The 16,931-nt window shown below is 40.6% G+C and overlaps 1 protein-coding gene across 4 annotated transcripts in view; it reads left to right on the top strand.

The window, feature by feature from the left end:
- The window catches only part of MYOM1 (myomesin 1), a 94,448-nt gene that overhangs the window by 41,357 nt on the left and 36,160 nt on the right, over positions 1-16,931 (top strand). For all 4 annotated transcript variants that reach the window (XM_060277896.1, XM_035125930.2, XM_035125931.2 and 1 more), the window contains 6 exons: positions 2,643-2,735; positions 10,498-10,586; positions 10,680-10,742; positions 11,544-11,708; positions 12,297-12,458; positions 15,546-15,687. In XM_060277896.1, the coding sequence (XP_060133879.1) occupies positions 2,643-2,735; positions 10,498-10,586; positions 10,680-10,742; positions 11,544-11,708; positions 12,297-12,458; positions 15,546-15,687 (714 nt within the window). The remainder of the gene's footprint in view (positions 1-2,642; positions 2,736-10,497; positions 10,587-10,679; positions 10,743-11,543; positions 11,709-12,296; positions 12,459-15,545; positions 15,688-16,931) is intronic.

Raw genomic sequence — 16,931 nt, 5'->3', positions numbered from 1 at the left:
ACAGTTTTAATGTTTCCATCATTCCAGAGTTCTTGATAAACATATAATGATAATTACAAGTATATATCAATATGTATGGTTTAGTATTCCATGTAATAATGTAGTTTATTGGGATTCCATTAGGTGTTTAGGCGCCAGTTCCATCCAAATTTACATGCGAGTAAGCCCCACTGAATGCAGTGAGACTTGCTTTGGAGTAAATGTGCATGGAATCACACTATGTGCATTTAGCTCCCAATGGAAAGAATGAGGGAAGGTTCAGTGGCTGAACAGGTGTTTTGCTCTGGGATACCAAATGCAGTGAACCTGATCTGACAGCTCTTGTTCATCATTGATTAAACAAATGACATGCATGTGCTTGAAGTGAACTGCATTAATACAAGCAAAGAGAAATTACAAGAGATGTGGGTGAACAGGCTGTAGGCCTATTCTGAGGAATTCCTTATATTGCATTGGGATGCGTTTCATTTAATCATGCTGCTTTATGGGTTTCAATGAAGGAAGATATGGAAACTCCGGGATATTTGAAACTCTTGGCAGTTAGTGCAAACTATTAGTACACAGTAAGAGTAGGAGTGCTGCAACCCCATATTAGCAAATTATTTACCTCTCCTGGAATTTTACTCACCAGAGATTAAATGGTCCATATTAAATGTGCAGCTTTTTATTTATATCTGGACATAAATATATTTATTGTCTGAGCCAAGCACACTGCTTGGTTTTCATCACATCTCTGCAGGTTGCCTTAACAAGTGACAGCAGCATCTCATACAGAGCAGCTGAAAAAGTGGGAAAGGTTGTTCCAGTTTTGCTGCAGTGAAATTGCTCCTTTCTTTCCCCTAGAATCATAGGATTGTAGAGATGGAAGGGACCCTGAGGGTAATCTAGTCCAACTCCCTGCATCCAGGAGGCACAGTTTCCTCTGTTTTAAGATGTTCTATACACATGTACTAAGTGCAGTATAAATGCCAAAAAACAAATAATTTGTGAAGGTATCATTCCTGTCTTTGTCTTAAAGTTCAGCACCATTTATATTTAACATGTGCACCTGTGTGCACTGGTCTAAATCGTCCATCACAGAAGGTGCTGACAGGCAGCCTTTAATGTGAAGATTGATAGAAGAGACAGATTTAGTTGTAACTTTGTTTTGGAAGAGCTAAATATAACACTGCTGGCCGTTCAACAAGGTGTCACTTTATTGTTTGTTGAAATGGACTCAGTCTCCTGGTTTTTGTTTTTGAATCAAGTGGGGGAAATGACAGTATTAAAAATAGGTTAGGTGATGAAATATGCAGATGGTTCATTCATTTATGCCACAAATCAAATTAAATAGCTTGGATCAATATGTGTGTGTGTGTGTGTGTGTGTGTGTGTGTGTGTGTGTGTGTATACACACATATATATGAAAACTGATATTTCATATTTAACCACCATATTTCATTATATATGTATTTATAGCCCACCTTTCCATCAAATTATCTACCAGGCAGCCCACATCCAAATAAAAATAAGCTGAGCTAAAAACCAACGTAATTACAGCACAGAACAAATAACAACAAACCATTAAAGCTAAATGGGTAAGGGGATTCCTGGAACATCACCTATCTGCTTCCTTAGAAGTGCTATAAACAAAGAAAGCTTGCTGCCTAAGAACAATAGATACATGTACTTTGAATAAGAAATCAACCTTGGTTCTGTACTGTGTCATCACCCACTAGACCAGGCATGTCAAACCTGCGGCCCTCCAGATGTTTTGGACTACAATTCCCATCTTCCCCAACCTCTGGTCCTGCTAGCTAGGGATCATGGGAGTTGTAGGCCAAAACATCTGGAGGGCCGCAGGTTTGACATGCCTGCACTAGACCTAAAATGTTGGAGGAACACAGAGAAGAACCTTTTTATCTGAATGAATGAGCAAAATTGTATGGGAGAATGTTGTTTTAAGTTATGCTGGACAGATCCAGAGCAGGGAAAACAATGAGTGCAGAAAAACTTTACTTGATTATATTATCTTGACATTAGTCATGGATACATCCATTTCAATACAGTATCTCCTAAAACTGATTTCAGTGTGTTGCAACGCAGCCATTTCTGGGTTACTCAACACATAAAACTGAATAGACTGAGGATGTGGCCACTGTCACACATGATCTGTTTCTGTTAAAGTTTGACTGCTACTCTTTGTCGACCTGCCTTTGAAATCTATTTGGCCCCCGTGGATGGCAGCAAGGGTTTTAACCTGAACTTTCCATATAAAAACATTATGCTGATTTTTTGGGGTCAATTTTTCTGGTTTCCAGTAGATTTCTGGACCCAAAGTTTTGCTACTAAGCTTTGAAGTTCTAAATAGGCCAAATCATGTGTACAGTATAATGGATGCTGTGTGTGCAGTTCCCCTGCCCAATTCATATGTGCACAAGAATTCTCAGTTAGATCCTACAAATACTGCCAATCAGGTACCAGAATGCAAAGCAGGTCGTTAAATTTAGTGCCTCCCACTCTGTCAGCTGATGGGTGGTACTCTGGGTTAACTGGGTTCTATATTGGGATATATGCTATTTTGCAAATCTATACATTGTTTTATTCATAGTTTATGCACCATTTTAATATGTGTGTGTGTGTATGCACTGTTTTTTTCTTAGGTACAAAAACCATGTTCCCATCAATGTCCACATTAATCCTGGCAAATATGCAATCGAAAGTCGGTATGGGATGCACTCTCTGGAAATAAACAAGTAAGGGAATAGCAGTACATTTTATTATTGTTCCTGCTGATTCAGAACTGGATAATAATTGCCAGCATATGTGTAATGTGTGTGTGTTGCTTATGGAGGTGCTGTTATAAAGCTACCAAAATAAAAAAAGATGTATATGCTGAAACAGAAACTATTCTGGGGTTTTTTCAGCAGGATTGAGGCTCCTATTAACAAATCTGGTCTAGATATGATGGCCTTTACACTACTTGATTGATCCATTTTTTCCTACTACTGTATAATCAAAATTAATTCTCTGATCTAGTCAGGGCCGTCTCAAGCAGGTCGGGCGCCCTGGCGCTGAGGCACGGAGATCGCTCCGGTGCCCTCGCAGCACGCAGCACGGCTTCCACGCCGCTTTGCTGTGAGCGCCCCCCCCTGCCAGCCCGGCGCCCTGGCGCCCCGCGCCACTGGGACCTTACCTAGAGCCTGGCCTGGATCTAGTGTTGTTACCCCTATTGTATTTGAGCATGTGATTTCTTGTACTTCAAATAGAACCACTAATTGGTGGACAATTTGTCCTCTAGGACAGGCACAGGCAACCTTGGCTCTCCAGATGTTTTGGACCTACAACTCCCATGATCCCTAGCTAACAGGGCCAGTGGTCAGGGATCATGGGAGTTGTAGTTCCAAAACATCTGGGGAGCCAAGGTTGCCTGTGCCTGCTCTAGGATCTGGCTATGGAAGAGGGACTGCAGTGTTATTTCTTCTGTGAGCTTGGATTGCTGTTGTGGCTGCAATTTAGCCTGTTTTAAGTAATCTAATCATCCCTTCATGGGATCTTTTAGATTTTGATTGAAAGAGTTTCTGAGCTTTCAGAATCAGAGTCTTTCTCACACTAAGGTCATCCTGCTTTTATGACTCCATATTGATTTAAAGCAAGATCCTGTGATTTCTTAGCCTTTAAAACAGAAATTCCTTCACAGAGTTTGATTAATGAGCAACAGATCCTGTTGGTGTTGAGGTCTTCACAAATTCTGATTTCCCATGACTGCAGGGGTCTCAAGGAAACCTGCCGGTCCCGTTCAAGCTACATATTCTGGGATGCTGTTGCTAGAAGAACAAAACGTGTATATATTTATGGGATGTAATCCCAGAAAATGTGGGAGGAAGATCTGGAGTCATTGCTATCTTGACCTACTGGGACAATAACAAAACTATCAAAATCTTCTTGATCTGAGTCGATGGAAAGACATGGTGTGATTATCATATATGACATGATTTTTCAAAAAATTATCCTGAATAGGGATGGTGTTGTAATGACAAGTTAGTAAAGCTTTCTTCTTAGAAGTTAATAGCTGGAACAGTTTATGTTTTGAGTTTATGGCATACAGCCTTGGATCCTGCTTGGGTGTGATGACTCAGTCTGACCAAATTCAATTACTCCCAGTAAGTATGCATAGAATTGCAACCTGAGTTTGTGAATTTGATGATAGATACAATAAAAGTTAAATCACGATACACATGCACCAACCTTTTCTCCCTTGAGATTAACAAACAAGTTGATTTGTCAACATTTGAATGGAAAAATCGTGTCCTCATGACGGAGGGCACGTGTTGCGGTGAGATCACTAAGACTGACCTCACTTGTTTGTGTGGGTGGGATCGTTTGGATAGCCACAACAACCCGATTGGGTTCCTTGGTTGCTGGAATAATTTTGGCCAATGTGGTTGAGAGAATTTGCAGTCAGGGGACCTGCATGTTGCGTTGAGCTTCCTCTTAGCGCTCGTGCATTGGATCACCCGCCCACCCTCCCTATATTTAGGGTTTTGTTATGACCTTGCTATGTCGTCGTGGGTCATCTGCTTTTGGGGCAGGCGCCTAGTAGGAATTTTCCCATTTGGCTGATGCCACTTGGGTTTCGCCTGCCACGTACCAAATCATCACAACTTTGTAAGGTTTGGCGGTTAGGCATTGGTTCAAGGTGTGGTGGAAGGGAGGTTGTCACACCTGCCCCTCCCAATCTGCAATAGGGTATTCTGTTAAAGGAATCCAGGTGCTCAGCATGCTTTTGTCCAATCCCCTTCCGGGGGTCAGGGCCATGCCAGAGCACCTGGGAGCATTTTGGGGTGAGTGGGTCTGTTTACCCTTACTGACCTCTGCCAGTATCCAGTTGTCAGTGCTGCCCTGCCGGAGGTGTAGGTGCAGCTAGTCGAACCAATGCCTAAGCAAACCACTCACATTCTGTAGTCAATAAAGTTGTGGCCAAAATAATGTCAATAACCTTAAACTAATATTGTGTCAACTGTGACTTCCTTTGGGAGGTCTTGGGGCCCTTCACATGCAAATACTACATTTATTTAAATAGGGTTTGTTATTTACCTTCCAATCAATATTTTTCTTCAGAGTATGATGTGATTGTTTTTGTGTGGTAGATGGAACCTAGCTACCGTACAGATACTGTAGCAATTTTCAATTAGAAATATATGCTGACTAGTGCTTCTGAGTTGTCACACTTTTGCATACTTCCAATGAAATCCAGTTTCAAATATGGGAAGTAGCCTTTTCTGTCAGTGTTAAAACTACTGCTAAAATAAGTAGTGTAAGCTACCTTTAAAAATTATATTATGTGAAATACTGTTTTTCCTCTTATTTTCTTGAGATATTGTTATCTTGCCTCCCTCCTCTTCTTCCAAAAAGAATTGTAGTTTTATTTATATAGCAAAAGTTTACAATCAACAGTAATTTTTTAATTGCTACAGTGGGTTATTGATGTATTTCATAATATTTACAGTGATGAAGAAAGACTATGTGATCCATGAAACTTTAAGTTTACAACCAATACAAGGGAAAGTCATATTGATTCAAAAGGTACATAATAAACAGTAACTTGGTTCACATGTAGTACTAATCCATAAGTTCACACTGCAAGACTGAGTCTAGGAAGAGCCTCAGCCTTGCATGCTTCCTTTTCCTTCTACATCTTATATACTCCAAATAATTAGTTCCTGGTTTTTAGAAAACCATAGCTCGTCATTGCATATGAACTGGCAAATTATGTTTTATGCTTGCCTGGCAATTCAGAACTGCAAACCAGTGGTGATTGAAAGCCAAGGAGTTCATCCAGACTTCTGTTTGTCCCACTGCTTCCCCCCTGGAAATGCCAATCTTTCCTGCTGAATCGGAGGAAATGTCAATCGCCTCTTCCATGGATTGACATTTGCTCCGATTTGGTGCTAAAGAGTGGGTTTTCCTGGAAAATGGCAGGGCAAACAGAAAACTGCTTGGACCCTTGCTTTTTAGGGCAAGTGCAAGTGTGGATGAGCCCGGGGTTTGCAATTCTGGTTTGCAATTTGGTTTCATGGTACAGGCTCAATGTAATGGCGAATTATGGTTTGTGGAAAAAAGAACATAAACACAAGAAGTAATTTAAAACAACTTGGTGAAGAAGTGCACAAGCCTAAGGCTCTTTCCAGGCTTATTCTAGTAGTGCAAAATTATGATTTGGTGTTACGTTTGAACCAAGCAACAAAGACCTTCAATGAGACAGAGAGTGGGTTTCTTCAACATAGTTATTGATACAGTTACCCCACTTGTACCATATTGTCTGCTGCAGATTTTCTGTGTGAACATTGTTTATATTTATATTTCATTAAACGAGTACACCGCTTGACAGTAAAAAAATATCAAAGTGGTTTACGAAAAGATAAAACAACAAAATTAAGAAAAAATCACAACCATACTTTAAAAGTTAAAAAAATAAAACAGGTTAACATTACCTCAACTTTTGAAGCATCTGGGTAGGCTTAGCTCCTCCTCATTAGCTAGATCACACCATTCATTTGTAGCACATTCAATGCTACAACATGATTTCCCCCAAATATTTCTGGGAACTGTAGCTTCATCCTCAAAGAACTACAATATCCAGCACCCTTAACAAACTATAGTTTCCAGGATTGTGTGCTTTGAATGTATATTAAATGTGTGGTGTGGATTTGCCCTTATTTGGTCATCTGCCTGTTATGATCCTAAAACTGTTCACCTAGATGCAGACTACTTCAGGTTTTGAACATGCTATGTAGTTTCTACAGAAGAAGGCATGGTTTAGGCATAAAAATACTGGCACACCATCATTCTTCATTTTTGAGATGCTGTTTCATATTGTGTGATAAGCCTAAATTAGGATGGAGAGATTTCCAAGCCTGATATGTGAAATAACAATTAGCAAGCCAGACAAACACTGACAAGTTACCTGATCATTCCATTCAAGTTATCAGGGAATTTGTTGACATCCTTGTAAGATAAAAGTTGGTTAAGGCTAGGAAGAAGAGAAAAAGAAATATTGGAATGCTAGTTTGCAGAGAGGACTGCAACCTATGTGCAGGTTGCACATTTATTTCTTGGAATATTGTATACAGTTTTGGTCACCTCATCTCAAAAAGGACATTGTAGAGTTGAAAAGAGTTCAGAAAAAGGCAACAAAAGTGATGGAGGATATGGAGTGATTCCCCTGTGAGGAAATGCTGCAGCATTTGGGACGTTTTTAGTTTAAAGGAAATGCGAGCAAGAGGTGACATGATAGGTATTCATAAAATTATCCATAGACAGAGAAAGGGTTTTCTCCCTTTCTCGTAGCACTAACGTCCATGCACATCTGATGAAGGCAAGTGTTGGAAGATTAAAAATAGAGAAAAGAATCTATAACTTAATTTGATGGTGGGAACTTGGACTTGTATCCAACAAGGACTTCCACTTGTGCAACAGAACTTTCTTCTCCTTTCCCCCTGTATCCTCCCCAAATCTGCTCTGGAGGGTTGAGGGGAAATCCAAAACAGATTTGGGGAGCACACATGGGGAGGAGACAGAGGAGTTCTGTTGTGGAATTACCTCCCGGTATGTGAACTTGACAGCTTTATTGGATACAGCCCTAACTATTAGACTTGCATGACACAACTGAATGAGTTTTTTGATGAGCCAGATTTTATTAGTAAGAATAAATGAATGTAAGCTACTCCTATTTTATTTCATTTTGTTGACGTAAAGTGTGATTTGGATTTTTAATGACTTATTTCTTCCTGTTTTAAATAAATTGTGTGGTAAAGTAGTTGACTTCTGAGTCATCCCCCTTTTCTTCACAGAACTGAGGAGGTGAAAGCAGCTGGGTTACATTATCCCACAATGTCAGCCAAATAATCAAATTTTCCTTTAAAAAAATTAAAGTCTGTGGCAGTTATGAGCAAAGGGAATCCTTGTGCCAATGCTGTTCTCCCAACTGAAGGGTCAGTGTTGTGCCTGATCATATGCCCAAATAATGATTTCTTGCATAAATTGTTGGAGACACCTTAAGATCAAATTGCTACAGTTTGGAGCTAAAGGAGTTGTCCAGAATATTTTAACCATTTATCCCTAGTGTAAACAATCTGGAATTTGGACATGGAATCTAACATAGTCTCTCTCTTCCACATCCTTCTGTATTTCTCTAGAGTAAACCTGTACTGGCATATGAAAATGTTAGTACAGCACAATGTTGGTACATCCTGAATCTGTACCAGATTCTGATTGACCCATGGTATTCATGAATTCCTGAGTTCCCAAGGAGAAATGATCTCCCTTGTTGGTATTGTTTTACAGCCTGAACCACATTTATAGGTTATGAGCTTTGCTGGATAAATGTTTCAGCATTTAACATTCAAATTCCCCTTCTTTTGAAGAAGGTTAAAATATCCAACGATTTCTATAGCATAATTATTAGCAATTATTTGAAATTGCTGCTTCTTTCTTATCTTGTCTCTTAGGATGGTGGATCCTAATCCTACTCTGAATGTGGCATTAGAAAGTAATAATTAGCCTGACTAACTAGAACTTAGTACTTTAAGGACTTTAATAGACACTAACAGTGAGGCTAAATATGCCTTTCAGACTAAGATTGTCCTTCTGCCAGACATGGCTTTATTTACATGGTGCGGGTCATTTCAGTACTTTTATCATTGAAGCCGTAGAGCTTCTCCCAATACATATAAACCCTGGCAAGTTTATTCTGTCACCTTGGTCCTTTGCACATGACTTAATGTTGAAATTAATTATCCACATAACTTTTTTTAAACTCTGAAGAGTCTACATCCCAGAAAAAGTTATGTGAAGAATGGCTCTGCTGTAAGAGTTCATCAAGTATGTGCCCATTTATTGTGCTTATTTTAAAGCTAAGCTTGTGGTTACAGAAAGAAAATCACCAGTACAGCCCCTTCATTATTATTATTATTTGAGCATCTCGCCAAGCGTTCACTTGGCTCCAAAGTACCACCTGCAGCATTCGACCTGTGCGCAGGAGCCTTGCTTCCCTCATTTGCTCTGCAGGCTCCCACACCTTCAAAATAACAAGAAACTACTCATGAGTGTCAGGAGCCCCTTTCAAAACGGTGTGCAATTTGACACAGGGGCCACATCTGGGTGATGGGAATTGGTTGATAACACCCTCCTTCCATTCACATGTGGAAGTATTCTCCCTGCACACATAGATGACAACTTGGGATCCAAGCTGCTGCTGCTGCTGCTGCTGCTGTGATTTTTACCTTTGCTCTTTTCCATGCCCTCCTCTTGGGAGAAAAACACTAGTCTAATTTAAAGATCCACTCTCATCTCCAAACTTCACTTCACATTAAGTGCATCTGCTGTAAGGAATAGTAGCAGCCCACCTTCCATGAATTTCTTACTTTCTCATCTAATGTCCCTGGAAAATCTGGTAAGATGCAGGCCTCCTCCCAAAGAAAGCTCATGAGATTTCGGTTCCTAATACAATTAAAACATTGTTCAGGATTAAGAGTGGAGTTTGAGGTATAAGACCCCATGGAAATGTTTTTTCTGGTGTGATGCAGCACACACTGTTCTATTTCTTCATTGGCAAAAGACAAGTCTGCCCCATAAACTGGACCAAATTGTTCCATGAAGAAAAAACAGGTCCACAAGAAACTGCTTTAGTGGAGACATTTGTTCCCGAGAGCAAGTATTAAGAACCCGAGGTAAGGCTGAAATAACTAAAAGACAAAACCCTTTAACAGCTGCTTTTCTCATTTCTCTTTCTGTTGAAACCCTTCAATAACTTTCCAGCACTCTCCCCTTTTACCAGCTCTCTTAACTACTTTGCTGTATTCCTATTACATTCCTGCTACCCTCCCACAGTTCTGAAACATTTTGGCTGACACCTGACCCTATACTAAGTAGAAATTTTAAATATTTGGGATGCACAAAAGTTGAATTCGGTCAATAAAGTGAAATTCTCTTCTAGTGGCAGGGATAGAATTGATACTTGTAAAGCCTGCATGGGCGAGTGAGAAGAGTGCTTGCTTGCATGCATCTAGGGGTAAGAATGTGGTTGAAATGTTAGAAGGGGGGAAATGGGAGATATAAAGTGAATGTGAACATCCATATTGTTTGCTGGTGAGCATTAAGCAGGTAACTAGAAAAGGCACATAAGTTAATTCAGGATTAGTAACATTTATATCCAGTTATATATTTATGTTCCACATCTGCTTTTTAAAAACTCTCATAAAGCCTACTCATTATTTATCACTCAGAATTGAATTATACAGTTACTTTGAAGTCATGAGAGCTAGTAGTAATCTTTTTCTTCTACATTAACATATTCTAGTTCAAGGATCATTCCTTTTAGATAGAGGACACCTTTATCACACTGAGCAACATTTTGACTATCAATGCTGGAGGATATTGCTCATTTAAAAAACAACAAATATAAAAATGTAACTCTTCTGTTGACAGTGACATTGCTAATCCTTCCATTCTTTTCAGATGTGATTTTGAAGACACTGCACAGTATCGTGCTTCTGCCATGAATGTAAAAGGAGAGCTTTCAGCCTATGCTTCCTTGGTGGTGAAGAGTAGGTTTGCCAAAAAAGGAATTCTTTTGATTTGCATTGCATCTTTTTACAATTCTCTCTAGTAGCTAGAATATTTGCCCTTTTCTTTCCTAGGATACAAGGGAGACTTTGATGAGAGTTGTTTCCATGCAGGAACTGTCACCCTACCCTTGAGCTGTAAGTTGTTAACTAATCATTGTTATGTGAGCACAACTGTAAGAAATAGATCAGTTGTTTTTTAAGTATTTGATTTTGTGTGTGTGGCTTTACCACATGTCTGAGAGTTGATGGCATTCTTCAGCTTGTCAAGGAAGGGAAGGACATCCAGCTCTTCCAAGACAGGCAGAGTCTTGCTGCTGTCAATTGTTGTGTTATTGATAGTATGTTGCCCGTTGCTTCATCTGCTTGCTGCAGTCTGTGACGATCTCTCCAGACAAGGTTTTCAGCAGTGCAAAGGCTGTATTCATGCCTTTGTACATGTTGCGAGTTTTGAGTTGAATGCTCTGACACAGCTTCAGCCAGTAGTCATTGGCACATTGTCTGGCTATCTGGTGGGCATCGTTCCTTGTCTTTCTCAGTGCAGCAGGACGCATGCTTGTAGTTCACAAGAGCTTCACACATTACAGAAGCAACAGGTTTCATGTCCTTAGTGCTGGCCTCAGACCATTTGGAGATCTGCTGCTCTCTTTTGCCGAAAGAGGACATAGTTGTGTTGTAGGTTGCCTCTTTGATGCAGTTCTACCTTGTTTCAATGCTGTCTTTGGACAGTTCAGTAGTGCTTGTTCAACAGAATCAAAAAAGTGTTCACAAAGTTCAGGTATGGTTGTTCTGGCAGTGTTGATTTGAGGCCGCACTTTCTGCCTTGTACTGTGATCCTCTTTGGCTGGAGAATAAGCACATTTCTTCTTCTTCTTCTTCTTCTTCTTCTTCTTCTTCTTCTTCTTCTTCTTCTTCTTCTTCTTCTTCTTCTTCTCACAGTTGGTGTTTCTCCACATGGCTATGCCTCCAAGTTTGAGATCCACTTTATAGATACATTTGAGGTTTCCTTTGGAAGAGAAGGTGAAACAATGAGTCTGGGCTGCTCAGTTATCATTCATCCTGAGATTAAACGGTTCCAGCCAGAAATCCAGTGGTATAGGAATGGTAAGTATGCATGGCAAGATGAAACTTGTTTGTTATTTCTCTTAGGCTATGCTTGCATAGGAGGTTTCTGTGGCCCTGCCATGTAGAAAAAGGATGGGAAGCGTCCCATGAAAGGAACTAAAAAAGAGATACTGTATAGTGGAATCCTACACTTGGAGTACTCATTATATCACAGACGGTGCTGCCGACTCTGACTCTACAACACTACCATCAGTTTGGGGACATGGGTGGCGTGGCGCTGTGGTCTAAACCACAGAGCCTCTTGGGCTTGCTGATCAGAAAGTTGGCAGTTCGAATCCGCGTGACAGAGTGAGCTCCCGTTGCTCTGTCCCAGCTTCTGCCAACCTAGGAGTTCAAAAGCACAGCTGTGCAAGTAGATAAATAGGTACCACTGTGGCGGGAAGGTAAATGGCATTTCTGTGCGCTCTGGCTTCCATCACAGTGTTCCGTTGCGCCAGAAGCAATTTAGTCATGCTGTCCACATGACCCAGAGAGCTGTCTGTGGAGAAACGCCAGCTCCCTCAGCCTGAAGTCAGATGAGCACCACAACCCAATATATTCTGTTGTTGCATCTTTTTCAACTTGTAGGAGTCCTAATTTCTCCGTCCAAGTGGGTCCAGACACATTGGAGTGGAGAAAGAGCTACATTGACCCTGACCCATGCCAACAAAGAGGATGAAGGCCTTTACACCCTCCGTGTGGTGATGGGGGACTATTATGATCAGTACAGTGCTTATGTTTTTGTTCGAGGTAAGTTTTAGAGATGCCAAAGTATGTTCGTGGTGCTGGTGGTAGTAGTACTGCTAGAGAGCATTTAATGGCATGCATACACATAATACCTTCTTGTAATTAAGAATCCTCGGCATAAATCAGAATAATGTGGAAAGTTCTAGGAATCCATGGGAAAAGTTAAATAAAACAAGACAGGGTTAGAAGCTCCTCAGTGCTGTCTCAGAGCTCACCACATGAGCTTGCTCTCTCATTAGCTCTTGGAACAGAACTTTGTTTTATTTTTGTGGGGCGAAAACTTTTCGGGTTTTAAAATAAAAAGGTATTTGAGCAGTGGATGGAAGATGCAGCACAGAGATCAAAAGCTGGCATTTGGTACATGAGTTCACTTTCATTTGTTTAGAGACAAAGGTGCAAAGGACAAGCATTCTAGAAATTCAGTGCAGCTCTTGACTCAGCTGTCAGAATTTAAAGCAAAATTTAACTCCCTATTAAGTTTGCCTTGCCAAAAAGGGAAAAAAGAGAAATTGTAATTGTAATTGGGCAGGTAAGGGGAACAGAGTATATTTGCCAGGAAAAAGAAAAGGGGGCTATGGAATTGTTCTTTTAAGATCCTTGCAGTGTCTGCTTGATCCCTGAACTGTAGCAGTAGTTTTAGATGAGAGCACAGGAGGCCAGTGTGAGAGTTTAGTGGAAGACCCTTCAGCGTTACAGTTCTAGGGCCAAACTGCGTGAGCCACAGGAGATCCATGATTGGAACTCCCATTGTTTTCAGTTAAAACTGCTCAGGGGGAGCCCTCCAATTTTGAACAGAGAAAGATTACTGAAACAGAGAGGAGTGGGGGATGTTAAACGTTCCCCTGTTTGATTTTTATTTATTTAAATTTTTCCACCCAAACGTTTTGTTAGCTTGGTGGATGAAAACATACAGATACCTTTGAGGCTGTGGCTACTTTTTACTAAAAATAGAAATATTAATAAAAATCTTCCAGATTGGCCCAGAGTCTTGGGCTTCAACATGGGAAACCTCCTGCGCTTTTAGGGGATACAGCCCTCCCTCCACTGTATCCCTGTAATGAGGGATGGTTGTACTGGCTTAAAATGGTAAAACAGTGAACAGCTTAGAGCAAAGTAGTAAGAGGGGAAAGGATAGTACCTTATCCACCTTATCCACCCACAGATTTTCCCTTGCAACACCACTGCATTATTGTCACGATGAGACAAACATATGGCTGTGTTGTTTGACAAGCAGTACCCATGATGGGATCAAGTACACCAGAGTTGATGTGGAAACTGCAGAATTTGTTTTAAATCAACATTTTAAATTGTGGCCATATTCCTATGCACACGGACTTGGGATCAAGGCCTGTTTAAAGGATTTAAGAAGTGGGGCTTACTTCATTCACTGCATGCTACCTTTTAATTTGTTTTACTTCATTTGATTTGGTTTGTGTTAAACTTTTGCACAATGGATACAGTTTCTCCTGGAGGGAGTGTCCCTTTAACGAGTGCTTGAATGAATGCCTCATGAACAAGTGTTTGTGTGATCACATTTCACTGGTTCATGCAGTGACTCTATATCAGTCTCAGCTGCTAAAGGCAGCTGAAGAGAGCAATGCGGACCCTGGAGGCTCTTCAAATTCTTGGCTCTATGGCCAAGCCCAGAATGGCGCCAGTTTGCCCTGTTCAGCAGAACCTAGGGAAATGCGGCTAACGGCCCTCTTGTAGAACATAAGCAAACTGTACTTGGTAACAAATTATAGGAAATCTCCAGGGGCTGTGGTCATTGGGGAGTTCACACACAAAAAATTGGAGCTGCTGAATCAGCTAAAATATTGATACTAGCAAGCAGCTATTCATTTCATGTAAGGACTCCGCTAGATCTTTAAAGTGTTTTCCTTTCACATTAATAAGCAATGTGATCCTAGAACACCCTGGAAAGTTTAACTTCCAGTGGGTACTTTTGAGTTTCCCCATCAATCAAAATTGATTTGGAGTCCAGTGCTTTGCACATCTTCTTAGAATTAAGCCCTATAGGCTTCCAATGGGACTTGCTCTCAGGTAAGTGTAGGGTTGTTTACAAATCCATTTTGACTGGAAATAGAGAAAAGTCAGGAGTAGATGCGGGGTGGTGGTGGTGGTGTACTGAAATAAGTGAATTCTCTTCATACATCATTCTTGGAAAGATAGTGGAATTCTCCCCTTTTACAAGCTTGTAAAAGGACACAGAGCAGACGTGGTTTTAAGGTACTGCAACTGGTTCAGCTGTGCTGCAGGGGGCTCCACAAAAAGGCTGAAGAATGGAGGGAGAGAGGTGGGAAGGCACTGGATTTTAGCGTCACATAGGGTGCCACAGAAATTTAAGAGCCCAAAGTCCGCCACTGCATAGAGTTTCATAAAATGTGTATTATGCTGCAAATGAGAATGAAGTTCTAAAAACAATTTAGTCTCCTATGTTGTTTGGCTTCTAAAAATTCTACATAAGTGTGGCTTACACATATAGCTCATTACACTGTAGAATAATCCTCTGAATAAGCTTGTAATAGACCTTGCAATCACAAATTTCTGTGATTCGTTTTATAAAAGGAAAGGGGATACAATCCAGGGTCTAATTTAAAATAATTAAAAGGAACATGTGAAAGCCAGTGAGGTATAGCGGTTAGAGTACCAGGCTAGAACCATGGAACCAGGTCCAAATGTCAAGTCAGTCACTGGGTCATTATGGGAGAAATTCAGTGTCACACTATGTCAAACGTCTCATAAGCACAAGCATTTCAGCTTGCAAGATGGAATTATATACGCCCTTTCCTTGCATGTTGTTCTGGGGGTTTTCTCAGCTGCCCAGTCAATTTTGGAACTATGAGGAGAGGAAAGGGGGGAAATCCCCATTGTGCAAGTCGAGGATTTTGCACAGGGATTTCACTGACAAGACTTGTTAGGTGAATCCCCATTGTCTAAATCAGTCTAACCTCTATCACAGACCTAAATTAGTGAAGATTTAGAACTGTGCTCTAAAACTTCCACTTCTGATGCAAGCAGAAACACATTGTGCCTTTGAACAATAGCTTTCAATTGTTATTTTAAAAATGCATGCATTCATCTATATAGATGCTGATGCCGACATAGCAGGAGCCCCTGGTTCTCCTCTGGATGTGAAGTGTTTGGATGCTAACAAGGATTATGTCATCATCTCCTGGAAACAACCAGCTGTTGATGGAGGAAGTCCCATCTTGGGATACTTCATTGATAAGTTAGTATTTGTGCCAGAATGAAATTACTTCTGATCTCTGGGACCATAAAGATCTCTTGCTTTTGGAAAATATCAGCGCACCTTCTGCATTATTAATTTGCTATTTTATTTCTCCTTTTTCTTATGGCAGCAAGTTAATATGGTCAAGAATGTGGGTTAGCAAATGTTGCTGAGACATGTGTTAGTAAACAGTGCAAATGAATTACTCCATATCGAACCATAGCCCCTTTCCATACCTTTTTCCTCCATCTATTTGCTGAATGGAATGTGCATCACATCACTGGCCCCACCATGATGTTGCCATATCTCGTGTGCCCTGCTGGCACTATCCCCAACTTCTTAATGTACACCTGAGTGTCTGAATGCACAATGAGCTGCCTCTTCTCATAACTTTGTCTATAAGTGCAGAAACCCAGGCTAGTGCCCATGGCAGTGTCTTACTTTTTCCTCAGTGCACTGTGAACATGTGGAGAAGAAGGTGTTCAGGGTGCTCATGTCACATTACTGTACAGTCATACCTTGGTTGACGAACACCTTGCAACTCGAAAGTTTTGGCTCCTAACGCCGCGAACCGAAAGTGAGTGTTCCGGTTTGCAAAAATTCTTTGGAACCTGAACGTCCAACGCGGCTGACACGGCTGCAATTGGCTGCAGGAGCTTCCTGCAGCCAATCAGAAGCTGCACCTTGGTTTCCAAAACATTTTGGAAGTCGAACGGACTTCCGGAACTGATTCAATTTGACTTCCGAGGTACCGCTGTATTTATAATCCTTTTTTTAAAAAAAGACCTTTATTTCAAAAATTAAAAAAGTTTACAACAAATCTTCACAGATACAAACAAAATGTACGACACTAAACAAACAAACAAACACTAAACATCGTTTATTAGTGGAGTTGGAATACGTTTTGAGACATGATTTTGGTACGTATGATTTCGGCTTTGTTTGTTTAGTGTATTTATAATCCTTTGGGATTAAAATTTTACTTGGGTCAACTGAGGGAATAAAGGCCACTTCATGCAATACAGTTTGCTATGCACACCTGACATTTTGATACACATTTGTCTACAGAGAAAGACTGGAGTGACTCAGCAAGTGAACTGACATTACCCTTGATCAAGAGGAAAGGGAGACCAAACAGCACCCCTTCTCCATGTTTAGTATGCATTTGGGTGTTCTTAGCTGACAGTGTTGTTTTAAGGAAATGGTTGTTCTTTTCTTTTTCTTCCTGAAAAGGCTGCAAGGAG

This window comes from Zootoca vivipara, chromosome 8 (assembly GCF_963506605.1).
Source record: "Zootoca vivipara chromosome 8, rZooViv1.1, whole genome shotgun sequence".
Classification (NCBI taxonomy): domain Eukaryota; kingdom Metazoa; phylum Chordata; class Lepidosauria; order Squamata; family Lacertidae; genus Zootoca; species Zootoca vivipara.
Note: the sequence above shows the minus strand (reverse complement) of the source record. Positions and strands in the feature narration are given on the sequence as shown.